Below are 14,574 nucleotides of genomic sequence, written 5' to 3' on the forward strand. Positions count from 1 at the left end.
CCATAACAAACAACATCAGTCAGCAGAACATACAGCTGGGCAGTAGAATCATTCTGAATACTTCTGCATGTGCTTTCCAAAAAGTGAGGAACTCAGGCTACTATTTTCATGTGAGGAGCTCAGGCTATTTAAAAATCTGGATTAACTATACCTGAAATCAGCCCCTATGGTAAGGAAGGTCTGTATAATCCTGAAATCCATCTACAAGAAAGCTCTACATGTTCCAACCATTATTTAAATGCTGAGAGTGCTTTTTTTACAGGATTTAATTTCTATCTGCATGTAACTTACCGTTTAGAGTTTCTTCTGTCCTTAAACTAGAAGAAGATTATTTGAAATTTACATAACCATTAATTGCACCCAAAAGAAAGGCTCAATAAAAAGTTCTGATTAAGCAAATCTGTTTTTGTAATTCTAAATGTGACAGTAGTCAGAGTAATTGATATACTGCATTAGTTTTCTTTCAAAATCTGACATTCAGAACCCTGCTTTACATCCCAGCTTCTAGCATTTCCATACTTCACCACAAAAACACCCTACGGGGCCTCATTTATTTACAAGCATAGTCTTTCTTTTCCTTAAAATATATGGTGCAAACAGCTTTGTTGATTACTATGCTTCAATGTTGCTAACTAAAGTGCATCTCTCAAACAGCATTATCTGATGCAGTGAGCCCTGACATAGTGAGACCAGACTATGAACAGCCACCACTTCATCAATCGCTACCTAAAAGCCTGAAAAATCCTAGAAATAGGATTACAAGGGGAGGTAAAACCTTCTTGAACTTTTAATTTTGCTTTAGGGAATTGCATCATGTAATCCCACTTGTGAAAGTCTGATGTCTCAAAGCATTTTGGGACACGTGTGCTAAGGAAAGGAGCAGGTCAGACCTTACCCGACAAGGCAGCGCTCTGCCCTGTACAACCCCAGCCCCCTAGAGCCTGTATCCCCCCCCCCCAACAAAGACATCACTCATTAGCACAGTGGAGGCAATCCCCCTCTGGAGCCCCTAGCCCAGCTCCTGAGTGGCCAAATGACTGGAAATCCCACCTGGGGAAAGGGCCCAGGAAGGACAGGGGTATTAAAGGCTGAACACAAGGCCATTGCATTGTCTATACCTCACCTCCTTGGGGAAGTTCTCCCTGAACACTGCTGGAACACAGGGGTTGGGCTCTTCTGTATCTTTTCTGTCTTTCCCTCCTTCTCCTTCTTCTAATTACCCCTTCTTAGAATTTCTGAGTGACTTAAAATCAATCATGCTTAGTATTTGCTTAGTTTAATGGGCCAAGTCAACACTTTGAGAAGTTGTTCTCTGCTGACTGAATGTTGCACTAAACCTTTCGCCCAAGTTCTTTGATATTCTTAAGTTGCCAGTGAAGTTGTTTTTTTGACCTCTTAAGAATATCTTGTCAGTATTTCTATTGCACATGCAACTTGGGGTACATGAACAACCGTAAGTCATTTAAAAATTTCACTGAGCAAATTGTTTGGGGCCTTATATCTATTTATCCAATCTCCTAAAGAAAGCCGGGTTTGTCCCGGCCATACTTGGGTGAACAATTCTTTAAGACCCATCATGTTCCAGTATACAGGACCAGCATGAGTTTCTCTTCCTACTGCATGAAGGGGTCAGGGGGAAAAAAGGCAATTCTGACTGGTTTAGATGACAATACCATCTCTTCTAGTCTTCCATTATTAAGGAAAGCAAGCAATATCTTTCAGTCTTACACAGAAATCTCCCACATTCTATCCCATCAGCCCTTCTCCCCCACATGTTCTCACCTGAATATGTATGCCAATAAACATATGCAATATTCCAGATGAAATCTAACCAGGACATTGTACAGCGGCTGTACAGTGTCCTGGTCAGATTTGCACTGTACAGTAATTTTAAAATCAAAATTACTTCCTTTACACATCTTCTGAGATTTCATTTTCAAAGCTGCACTAGACTGGTCCTTGCAAGCATCATCTTATCCAGAAAATGCAGTCAGATCCTAAGCTAAACTCCTTATAATAGGTGAGTTCACAGTTTATCATTTCTGTTACAAGTCCTCCAGTACAAAATGTTGCATATTGCAATTTCATACTTTTTTATTCCAGTCATTCAGACATTCTCCAATGCTATTTCATACTGGATGTTTTCCAAATTTGTATAAGCTACAGTAATTTTATGCCAGTGCCACTTATAAGAAGAATACAATGTTTGGCCACAAAAACAAAACCTGATGACACGACTGACAACCTCTACTCACACTTTATAATATTCCTCATTTTAGCACAAGCCTCTTTATACCCTTAAATAATTTCCTACTTATCTTACAATCCTTGTTCTAGTCATCTCAGTGGCACCACATGGAATATTCTTAAAATACAGACAAATAAAATTTACAGCATTGCTCCTAACAGCTAAATCTTGCCCCTTCAGCAGATACAATTAAGAAGCACCACCTGTGACTATTAATCATTAGGGATTAGTATCAACCACAAGAAGAAGCTCCTGTGACTTCTGAGGTGGGGACACCTGAATGCCCTGACTTGCTGAGATTATAATCGTTCACTTTTCAGGCTGGGTGCTGCAGATTACCTGCCTACACAGCATCAGACAGTCATCTAGAAAAGCTCATTAATGACATGGGCACCAGGTACCATCCATGATAATGCTGCAACTCTTAGTTTCCCACAATTCTCTATGTATTCAACAGCTCATCAAAAACTTAGAAATACTTTTCAGCAGATTTAACACCTTTCAGCCAAAATACTAAAAGCAAAAGATGTCCAGACCACTAACCTAAGAAAGTTGCTAATGAACCTAAAGATATTACTTAGCATGTTTTCTATTTTTGAAAGAAATAGAAACACTTTATGTAGTGAAAGCTGATACTGTGTGATCTTTATTTGTATGCATAATGCATGACAAGAGGCTTCAGCTGCAAACTAAAGTCTGACTTTCCAGACAGAAATTATCTCGGCAAGCAACTCCAGATCCTGCATAGAGGAAAACTGATTTGCATATATTGTATTAGCAATTAACATACATAACAGAGACATATAATATCTGCTGTACACACTGTCTTTTTTGTATCCTATTTACTATCCTCAGTCTCAGACCTTACACCTCCCTGTGTGCTCCCAATCCTTGGACTACTTACTCCTCTAATAACACTTTAGTGCAGCCCAGAAGCTTTTATGGTCACTGTTGCTTACAAACAAATCTGCCCCTTCCCTGACAGGTGCCACTCATGCACTACTTGCACTCTGCACCAAGTGTGGTGCTGTCTCACTGCCTCTCCCTCCCATCTGGCATGGAATCTGAGTATGACTGGGATGGCAAGGCTAACATTTAAAAAACTTCACATAGTATTCAGTGTTTGTCCAAATCAGATTGCACCTGTAAAGATTAACAACAAAATCCCTTGAAGGAAAAATCTTTTATTATCCCCAGAGTAAGCAATGAAAACTGCAGGGGGAGAGTGGGGGGATAATTCGCCTGAGGTCTCTATGTAAAACTTTCTCATATGGGGCAATTATTATTACCTTAAACTTGGGCCACTGGTCCTCCTCAAAGAACATCTATCTAAACAAGAAAATAGCTGATACCTCCAGTTCAGACTGCATCTGGATGAAAAACAGGACTACAAGGAAGAACATAGGTAGAAAATGCACTTGAAAAACTATGCTTACATTCAAGATGCTCGTCCTCTAAAACAGAGCAATCCTATTTACATCCAATCTAGCTCAAACCCAGTTTATGGTTAAATAGTAGCTACCTGAGCAGATCTGAAGTAATGGCACATTGCTTCCAAAGGTGCTGCAGCCAGACCTCTAAATGACTGGTCTGCAGATACCAAAGACGAAAATGTTCTTGAGCAAAGTCACAGGTACTGGCAGGAGTGGGTATGCAGAGCACTCTAAGAGAGCTCCCCTTTTAGATTCCAGAACACACCTTCACTCACTTTGCTACATTTGACACAGAGGAATCACAGCACTTCTCTGTCCTCAGATACAGGAGGTCTTTGGGGAAAAAAACCCAAGTAGCTTAACCTAGTGGTCCAAATAAAATCATCTCAAGTATGCCATGCTTGAGAGAGAGTTGACTGAGTATCCGTTCTGCTTGGTCGCAACAAGCAATGAATTAATGTTGAAGGGAAAAGCTTGTTAGGGAACCCAAGGGTGTCCTCGCAAAGAATGAAAAGACTCACTTCTGATGCCTCTGGGGCAACGAATTCCCAAGCAATGCCACGTATCTCATCAGGACTACACACAAAGCCAAGGATAACACTAAAGACTATTAAGATGATAACTAAAAGAAATTGATCGTGGGTAGATGTTGAAAAGCGTGACAATTTTCATTCAACTCAACTAGAATAGTCTAGAGTAAAGGGCATGCTGATTTCGGCTTGGATAGAATTTTCTTCTTAGTCTCTGGTTCAGTGCTCTGTTTTGGGTTCAGCATGAGAGCAATGTTGGTAACATGCTGATGTCTTAGCTGCCATGAGCACTGCTTACCCTTAGCCAAGCACCTTCAATGTCCCACTCCCCGTCAGTGACCACGTGCACAAGGCACTGGGAGGGAGCGTGGCCGGGACAGCTGACCTGAACAGGCCAAAGGGATGTTCCACACCACAGAACATCATGTCCAGGATTAAACTGCAGGGAGCTGGCCAGGAGGGGCTGACTGCTGCTGGGGGCTGGGCTGGGCACTGGTCAGCAGCTGGTAAGACCTGTATTGTGGGTCACTTGTTTCTATTGGGTATGATACACCACTCTCTCCTTTTCATTACAATTGTTATTGTTGTTATTATTGTCTTCGGTAGTAATATTGTAATTTTTTTTTGTTTTGTTTCAGTTATAAATCTGCTCTAATCTCAACGCAGGAGTTTTAATTTTTTTTTCTAATTTTTCTACCTGCTGTAGGAGGATGGGTGGGTGAGCAGCTGCATGGTACTTAGTTGTTATTGCAGGTCTCTATCCTTTTGTTGTGCTTTAACCCCAGCTGGCAACTAAGCTAGTACAAACATTAAGAATCTAGTCCACCTAAATAAGAGCAATGAACGGAACTCTTTTCAGTAAGGGCAACAGCAGGCTCTTCCCGGAGATGGATGAAGCACCTGGGAGTAGGGAGTACAAGAGTGGAATCCAGCAGAAGAAAAAGCATATCATGCAATGTGAGGAAGCTAAAGATTTCTAGGACAGGTGATACTACAAGAGTCCTCAATGCCTCAAGTTCCTGGCTTTCTCAACAGTTAGACTGAGTCCCTTAAAAGGCAAGTGATGCAACAATCGGTATTTTCTTTTGACAGTCCAGAGACAAGAAATTGTGCAATGGTCTCACAAAGTTGAATCAGATGTTAGCATCCATGCAAACTGATCCTCAGCCTGCACTCACCTGGGCAGATTGCATGAATGAAAAAGAACTCTAACAACACACAAGAAAAACTTCTCTAGAACATGTGCTCTTCAACGTCCTCCAAATTTTGCATAATCTCACTAGAACATATTTGTCAAAAATGTTCATGCTATTACCACACTTCAGCCAAGAACAGGCTGATGAATAAACCTGTTTTCGGTAAATGCAAGCACTGACACTTTGCTGCGCTTTCAGCTTGCTACATGCTCTTCAAGGACTGAAAATACTTTTGTTTGCCTCTCCCTCTTCTGTTGTTTCCTCTTCCAACAGCAAACATTAGTAACAAATATATGAAGGTTTTAGAGAATCATCTTCAGTCTCTCTGAAACTTAAGCTTGAGGTACATGCTCCAGGCAGATGATCTAGCTGTAAGGTAAAAACTTCCAATTCAAAGAACTTTCTTAAGAGAGTATCAGCTTCAAAAAAGACCCTATAATAATCTATAGCTGGACAGGAGATATACCAGGTTCTCTCAATGGAGTCATGGAGGCCTCTCTGACTTGGAGTAATTCCTCTTTGTTACCTCGTTCTCAGGGGTCCCAGGATGAGGGAAGAGACGAGAAAGTTGACCCTATGTACCAGAAGGCTTGATTTATTATTATATGATATATAACATATAAAAACGATACTAAAAGCATAGAGGAAAGGATCTCACTACAAGGCTAAGCTAAGAATAGAAAGGAATGTATAACAAAGGTCTTCTCCCAGACCGAGCCCGGCCAGACAGGTGATCTGGGAAAAGGCTCTTAATTGCAAACAGCCTAACAAGGCCAATCAGAGATTTCCCTGTTGCATTCCACAGCAGTAGATAAGAATTTTACAGTTTGTTCCTGAGGCCTCTCAGCTTCTCAGGAGGGGAAAAATCTTAAGAAAAGGATTTTTCATAAAACATGTCGGTGACACCTCTCAGCCAAGAAGAATAAACCCAGCAAGCTGTACAGCACACACAGTCTCTTGTCACATCCCTCTACCACACTTCACAAGGAAACAGGCCTTCAGTGCATGCCACCACAAAGAGCAGGAAGGCAATTTGAGTGTGCAGAAGCTAATGCAGTTTAACACTTGGCAGCTCTAACAACAGAGAAATTACAGGATCATGATAAATCCAGCCTCTCAAGTCTGACAGTCTCACAGATTTATAGACATTAAGCACTTGAAACACTGAACTCCTATTGTCTATGTAGAGGAAACTATTTAGCTTATTAAATTTGCATATTTTTTTATTTGTGTGGTAGGATTCCATTCCATACACATTCACAGGGATCTGACCTACAGACTTGTCTAGGCACACTAGCCAGCTGAGCTAAGAGCCAATATTTGTGTGAATATTTACTATAATTAGCCATTTACAGAAGCAAGCTAATAACAGAGCTGGACATGCACATGCAAATATTAACCTCATATATGTGATGAGATTTACTATGAGATTTACTAGTGCAGCTCAAGTGCCTAGCACATTTGCCGTCAGAAGTAGCCAGTAAGAGAACCTACTGTATCCTGTGTAATGGGAGAAGTTGCCAAATTTCTGCAATATGTTTTTGAATAAACAGTATATACTTCTGAGTTTATGGAAAAGAACCACTTACACTTAATCTTTTTACTTATAGAATTGTTTTTCAACTTTCTCAGCTGTAAAACAATAATAATACTGCTCATGTCACAGCAGTATTATTTCTCTTTTATTGTCTGAGAAATCAATTCAAAAGATGAAGCAACTTGCTGATTGCCTGAGTCCACTGCCTGACAGGAATTTTCCACCATTTATCAAATACACAACCTATATCCAAATCCCAGGTAACATGTGCTGGTCACTCCACACTTCAGAGTTCATTAGACATCACTGGTCCAAGGTTTCCATTTCAGAACACATGGTATAGTCATTTACAGCAGCAGACACACTAGAGCAAGCATTGTTACTGCTTTCCTCAAGTCAGCACAGCACAACCAAGGACTTTTTATGGTGATCACAATCTCCTCTCCCAAATGAAAATTTCTCTATTTGGGAGACCCAAAATGGCATTCCAAACATTCCAAAATTTAATTTTTCAGTTTCAAAACAGTCTGCACCATGTTTTACTTTTTTTTAAATGCTCTACTGTCTTGAACTCTACAAATTTTCATGTTGCCTGGATTCCTACCTATGACAGCTGCTTCTGAGAGTGAAAATTACCACCATATTTTCTCTAACAATGTTGCTTCCGTAAGAAAACTGGAGATGCCTTAATATGCTGCAACAATTCATGTGAAGCTCTGCACCATCTTGTTTAGCATTTCCCTGCAAGGAGTTCTCTAGAGTATTCAGAGTCATTGATTACACAAGGATTAGTGTGGTGCTTTCATTTTGGCCTGTAGTTACAGCTAATGCACCCTCAAAAATAAAAAGACAATAAATCTTTGTGTAAATGTGAGGTGATATGCTAAAAATGTTACTTTTAAAAATGAAGGTGATGATTATAAATAAAATATTTATTTATGGACATTCATTCAAACTTTAAGTGTTTCAGATGTTTTAGAAGAAAAACAAAATTATCATCAATTTATTTCCATGCAAAGTGAAGTACAACAACTACCACCAAAGTGCCCAACACTATAAATCCTCGGGAGCAGAAGTTCCAGGAACAGAATGTAACACAGACTCCGCTACCTTTATTATGTGGTGCAAGTTATAGGAAGAGCAATGGTAGGAGGGGGAGAGAAAATCTACCAGAATGCAAGGTGGAGAAATAAAAAACAGCTACATGACATTTTTGGACTGCTCCTGATTATAAGATAGGATTTATGGATCTAAATGTAAACCAGAAATTTGGATAGGATGAAATACAACTTTTTGCTATAACAGTGAAAAGAACAGTAGAGTATGTTTTCCTTCAGTTATAGAGGCACCAAAATAATTTCGTAACACCAGTAGTAGTGTAGTTATAAAATCACCTGTATGAGCTGAGAGCGGTGAGTGAGGCCGAGGCAGAGCTGGAGACTGGCTACTGCCCATCAAACTCTTCCTGTTACTTGTTCTACAGCTGTGGGCAAAAAGAGAGGAAAGAAGACATTAGCATCAGAAATACAGCATGTACCACATATGGGCGTTTTGAGATTCTGCTACTGCGTTCCTTGACTTCCCAGTTTCCTATTAAAAATCAGAGCTATTGTTGTTTTTGTAGGCATGTCCAGGAAGTCAATGATTATAATGGATAATGGGAAAACCAGAAGTTTTCAAAGAAAATACACCATGGATACTTTTCAGGCTTGCACATTTGTTGTTCTGTGCAATGATCAGGATTTCCCTTTAGAGTAATTTACAAAATATTCTTCTCTGACTAAAGCTTATTTCTCTGCCATACACTTTTTATAAAATATAAAAATAAATATAATGTGAAACACAGTCTCAGGTTTACAATCACCATTCAATGACTAAAACTATTCCTTTTTGCACGAACTGTAGCTCGAAATCACATCCCAGAGAGAGAAAGACTTATCAATCTGAGATTGATGCAATAATTATAAATCTAATTATTGCGATAAATTTCACATTTGTGCCTTCTGTCAATGGAACAGATGATAACTAAGAAGATGAATGAATTTTTTTTACTCATACATTTTTCATCTGCAAAGCCACTAATTTCCCATACCACATGATCATTAAACAAGATTAAAAGTAAATTAAGACATTGATTAAACTTGGGAAAGGAGGCATTTTTATTATATTTATTATACAGTTTTTATTATTATTATTATACAGTATTAGCTGGCAGAAGTAGTTTCTTCTTCCCTCATTCTACTATAATGAATATTCTCATAAACATAAATCCTCAGCACTCCAAACACTCATGCAGAAGGAAAATATTATCATGATTTAAGAGACCTTAGCTGTGTATAAACTGGAGGGCATATGCTAATGTTTACAGCACTGCAATCAGAATTTTTCTGAAAATGTTTAGAAAAACTCCAAAACATCTAAAATGGAGAAGGTTTATACACAAAAGCATTTAATTACTAATGCAGACTGCAAGAGAAGCAGATTCAGATCTTATTTGTAGACCTCTCAAAAAATTAATTCTGTAACATTATGATGATCTCTCATTATGTAACAGCCAGAAACCAACACTAATTAGTCTTGATATAGTTAAATCAAGTAAAGTGCAAAAGAATGGATGGAGTTTAATAGCATAAAGAAAAACAGATGCAGAAGTACTCTAAAGTAATACAGAAGACAAGGAAAATAAAGGAAAAAAAAGCAGATTAAAAGTTGAGTATGAAATCAGTATAGATGGTATCTGCAAAATGCAAAAGAAGTCAAATACTAAGACCACCCTCCCCTTCAAAAATGCTTTGTGAAGCAGCAAGAGTGCCGCTTCCGAATTTTTAATAGGCTAATGCAAAGTCCACCTGCACACGGCACAAAGTTTTGCCATATTACATAATTATTATAGTGATTTACCCTTCAAGTGTATCATTACTGTAGACCTTTCTAAGAAAAAAATGTACAAAATTATTGCAAGTTTCACAGAAAAGTCAAAACTTATTTAAAACATATACTGCCATTTTTAAGCTAAACAAAAAGAACTTTTAAAATGTGAAATTATAAACACAAGTTTTTAGTAATCTGTCTAGATTAATTCCTACTTTTTAAATCACAAAATCTGAGCAAATATTTGTATTCCATTAGACAACAAAGTCTCACTTGATTACCCTTCTCTAAATTTTGTCCAGAGTCACTGAATTCCTCTCTTATCAAAGAATGGTTCAAAATTTTCCCTCTGGCTTCATGCAATGTCACCATAGTTTTGCTAACTTTCCTCCCCTTATCTGCTACTCTTGTTTTAAAAGCTTGAATAACTGTTTCTTTGCAATTCTCCTATCTAAAATTGAGCCCAGGAAAACTTCTGGTATTTATTAGACATTCATTAAAAGATACAGTCTGCTTCTATCCATGATGATGTGATGGTATCACTACCAACATCTGTGATGCAGGCTGGGGCTCAGAGTACCCATGATGTGACTTGAAAGCAAGTTTTTCATAGCTGAAGTCTGGAATTTAAAGGACCACCACAAATTCTGGCAGAAGAAAGTAATACATTTAAAGCACAAAAATTTTAGAAACCCTTCACAGATTTTGCTACATGGATGATTCCTTGCACTTGTCACTTGCCCTAACTTGTAGAAATTGAGACTTTTATAACTTTTGCCAGAATTCCTATGCAAATAAACAAATGCCTTGTATTCACTTTTACATTAATATCCTAACTTTACAATTCTCAGTTGAAGGTGCAATATCTTTCACAAATCATTATCAAAAACACCTAATAAAACTTATCTTTGGGTTTGGTTTTTTTTTTGGAGGACGTGTATTTTTAACACTCTGGAGTGTATGATGGCATTACCTTAAATATGAAGATCTTACACAATGAGAAATCTTTCCCTCCTGCTGCCATTTCAAAAACATGTTCTCTACTTGCTCAGATGTGGCTGCAGAGAGAATCTGTCTTCTATCATACTCAAATGAAATGTTATATTGAGAAATAAAAAATAAAAGATATGAAGTTCTCCTCTATTTGCCTTACCAGTAAGGTAAGATGCAACTCACTGCATGGAAGGACAAATCCATCCTAGAGTTCTCACCGTAAATATTGTTTCTCAGCTGTGCTTCACAAAGATTTTGGAAACTACGTAATCCATCCTGTATAATCTGTGAAACACAATTCCTTCCCCAAACAAATGCTATTATAAAAGAGATAATTTTTAGATGAAAAAAAAAATAAACTTCAGGGATCCTTGGAAGTTGATCTAAGCTGCCAGAACTCCACAACTTTGAAGCAGGGTGGCACAAAGGAAGTATCAAAGCATTACTTACTGAACTGTATTTAGCCTTGAAACAGCAATCTTCCTTATACAAAATAATCTCAGAAGTTGAAACTATTTTAAGACAAAATAGTTTTTTCTAGATCTCTGAACACATCAAGTAACTTTCCCCTTCTATTGTTCTCACAAAACTATTCTTCTCCCATTCAAATCTGACAAGATAAACCAACTGATAAGAGGCAGCCCTGAAATAAAGCTTCTTTGTCTGCAGTAAAGTTATAGCCATGCAGGGATTGTAACTTAGGGAAATATAAACCTTGGTAAACCACAGAGCACTAATCTCCAAAATGCAATTCTCTAAGCCTTCAATTTCATGCTGTGATCAGGTTGCATGCCAAGAACAGACTAGCAAGCTAGGCAGCAGGTAAAATGCAAAGCTTAGAACAATTTAAAAAAAAAAAGAAAACCTTTTTACAAGATGAAAAAGAAGAGAAGAGAGCACAGAAAAAAAAAATCTGTCACATTTAACAATAACTAAACTTTGAGGCATGCAGAAAACTTAAGCAGTACAGAAAGTTCACGTCTGTTGCCCTTTGCCTTCTTCTCTGCCCCACAAATATCTTTTCTGGACTTTATTCCTCCTGGGTGACTACCTATCTGGAAGTCATTGACCTTACACTGTATCAGCAGTGCCTTGGACAAATGGCACTACTCCTTATCTTAGAATCCAATTCATAATTTCTTACTTGTTTTCCAAATCCACCCCCCACCCCCCACCCCCACCAAGACAGGTTCTGTCATACCTCCTGTTCCCTGTCACTGACACTCCTGCCCACTCACTCTTCTCCTCCCTATCCTGACTTCTCACCATGTCTCACTGTGGGGGAATTCCTCCTTCACCTCAGCTCCAGTATCACTCCCAATGCACTAACTCCAAGTCACTTCTGCAGCTGCTACAATCAATGTTTCTGATGAAAAGCACTCATGATAAAACAAACAGAAGACACTACATAGAAAGTGGTTTTGCTGAACTTCTATTGTAACAAACCTAGGGTGGACAGCAACTGCTAAAAGACAATCCAGTTGCATCAAGCTTGATTACTTTGCTCCTTAAATAGCCACAGTTCTTCCCATATCAGGCAAAAGCTGTTTTGGTAGAAATTAGGGGAACAGTTAGACTGAAATCAGCAAAGCTCAGGACTCAAGTATGAGTATGGCTTTCAAAATAGAGCTATATTCCACGATCTCCTGGATACATTAAACAGAGCAAAAAGGTGAAGCAGAAATGCAGTGCTTCTAGGACAGACAATACTTCATCCGGAGCTGAAACAGGTTTCATGGTACAGTAATCAAGAAATAGTAACAGTTGTGAAATATGTGCACTGAAATGGAAACTTCTTTCTCTGAATGAGGGCTAAAAGAAGAACAAATTACTGGCAGTGAAGGTTAACCACTTTTATTTATTCAAAAGGTAGGGAAAGCAGGCAATTTTGTCAGAGCCAGGCTTTTCATGGGAAATATGGCATCAGCCTTTATAATTATTTCATGTCACTATCCTCAGTCATTAATATTTACACTTGTAATGAAGATGCATTTGGAGACTAAGCTATTTTGACAGTTCACCACCTCTCACAGGCTATGCTGTGTACAACACTACTCCAAACCATCTTAATTCTGGTCTTTGTGTAATATATAGTGGTTTAGTGGGAGGCAAAGATTGAAATGGGATTTCTCCCATTCTAAGAAGAGGCTACAAACAAATGGTTTTAGTTGCCAATACAAGCACAAAGAAATTAAGTTAGTGCCATACCCAGAATGCAAAGCCTAACCAGGTACACACGAGACACTAATAATGCAAGACCAGCCTTCCTATAAAGGCTCCAGGGATAGAAAAAGGAGTTATAATTTTTCTGGTGTTAGAACTGCATGGCTGAAAACTACCCCAAGCAGGAACATGCTGTCCCCTAGCAAAACTTGAGATGCTGTGACAGTGGTTTTACAGGAAAATTAATTTTAAGTTCTATCTCAGTTATACTTAACTTCCTATGAAGGTAGCTAAGGTACGACTTCATAGTTATTATCTTCAGCAACAACAACACTGAAGAGTCATTGAACAGTGCACACTGAATTTACAAAAATCCAGAACATCTGAAGTGAGAAATTTAGTTTAGTTTGTCTTGGCTATTTTGTCTGGTTGGTTGGGTTTACTTCGTTTTTAAAGAAGAAGCCTTCTGCATTAAAAAGCAGTTCAGTGAGTACTTCCATGTGCTCCAGAACCCAGACAAGTTCTGCGGGGATATTAACTGGAATAAATGCAAAAACCAGCTGCCCTGAAGAGATGACGCACACCGATACTGCAAGCAGCTTCCTTGTCGAAAGTAGCCTTGCAGCTTGCATTTGATGAAGCATCTACAGACTCAGAAAGCCAAACACAGCCCACACTTAGTGCCAGTTCACACCTAGATGCTCTATGCAAGGAAACAAATTGGCCGAGAACATTCCTCACTGAATACTGCAGAATTAGTGACACTGGGACAACTAAGAGACTCCATCCAGAGATAATGACTGCTACCCTGTTCTAACTTACAGCTAGGAAAGACTAATGAAGCAAAGGCTTCCATTTTTGAGAGGTATTTCCTATCTCTCTGAATTAAAATTTCAAGGTGATACAATAACTGAGAGAAGTGTGCAAACCATCTGAATGCAAGTAAAATATAGCATCAGTAACACACACAATTTTCATCTTATTCTTTTAAAGGCTGTCAGTATTTCACATTCATATCAATTTATTGTCTAGCAGTATTTTCTGACATATTTTACCTTGAGTGTATGTCTGCATATACACTCTCCAAATTTGTTATGTGTATACAGATGTGCATATATGCATATACAGACACACATTCATATTCATATGCATAAAATGTATGCATATATATATAAAACATCCTACCTTTACAACATTGCACATACAGTCAAACATTCTACTTACTCTCTTTATATGTACTCTCTCTGTGAGGAATTATTCTACATCAGTCGGTAATGTGCTGTGAAAAACAGGCTACTGGGATTTAAATTTTAAGAGTGATTAGGTGGGAAGAGTTTCAGATTTTCCTCTTTTGTGTGTAAGGTTTAGTTAAGAAAGGTGAGCTTTTAGTCTGAAGAAACGAGAGTGCTGTCAAAATATAATGAAAACAGCACACCAAGATGCAGGTGCTTGCAGCCCTAGTCTGGTGGTCTGTCTCGAACCTTTGCAACACTACGCTGAGTGCTCTGGTTTTGGCTACTGGCCAGATAAACATGGGCAGTAAGGTACAGGTCCTCTCTAAATACTGAGAAATGTGCATGCAACATTCTCCCTATCATTAATA

At 38.5% G+C, this 14,574-nt stretch overlaps 1 protein-coding gene across 5 annotated transcripts in view; it reads right to left on the bottom strand.

Moving 5' to 3' along the window:
* MAST4 (microtubule associated serine/threonine kinase family member 4) overlaps nucleotides 1-14,574 on the bottom strand; it is a 279,028-nt gene that overhangs the window by 67,014 nt on the left and 197,440 nt on the right. For all 5 annotated transcript variants that reach the window (XM_030236869.2, XM_050986530.1, XM_050986531.1 and 2 more), the window contains one exon: nucleotides 8,339-8,427. In XM_030236869.2, the coding sequence (XP_030092729.2) occupies nucleotides 8,339-8,427 (89 nt within the window). The remainder of the gene's footprint in view (nucleotides 1-8,338; nucleotides 8,428-14,574) is intronic.

Source organism: Serinus canaria, chromosome Z, assembly GCF_022539315.1.
Source record: "Serinus canaria isolate serCan28SL12 chromosome Z, serCan2020, whole genome shotgun sequence".
NCBI lineage: Eukaryota > Metazoa > Chordata > Aves > Passeriformes > Fringillidae > Serinus > Serinus canaria.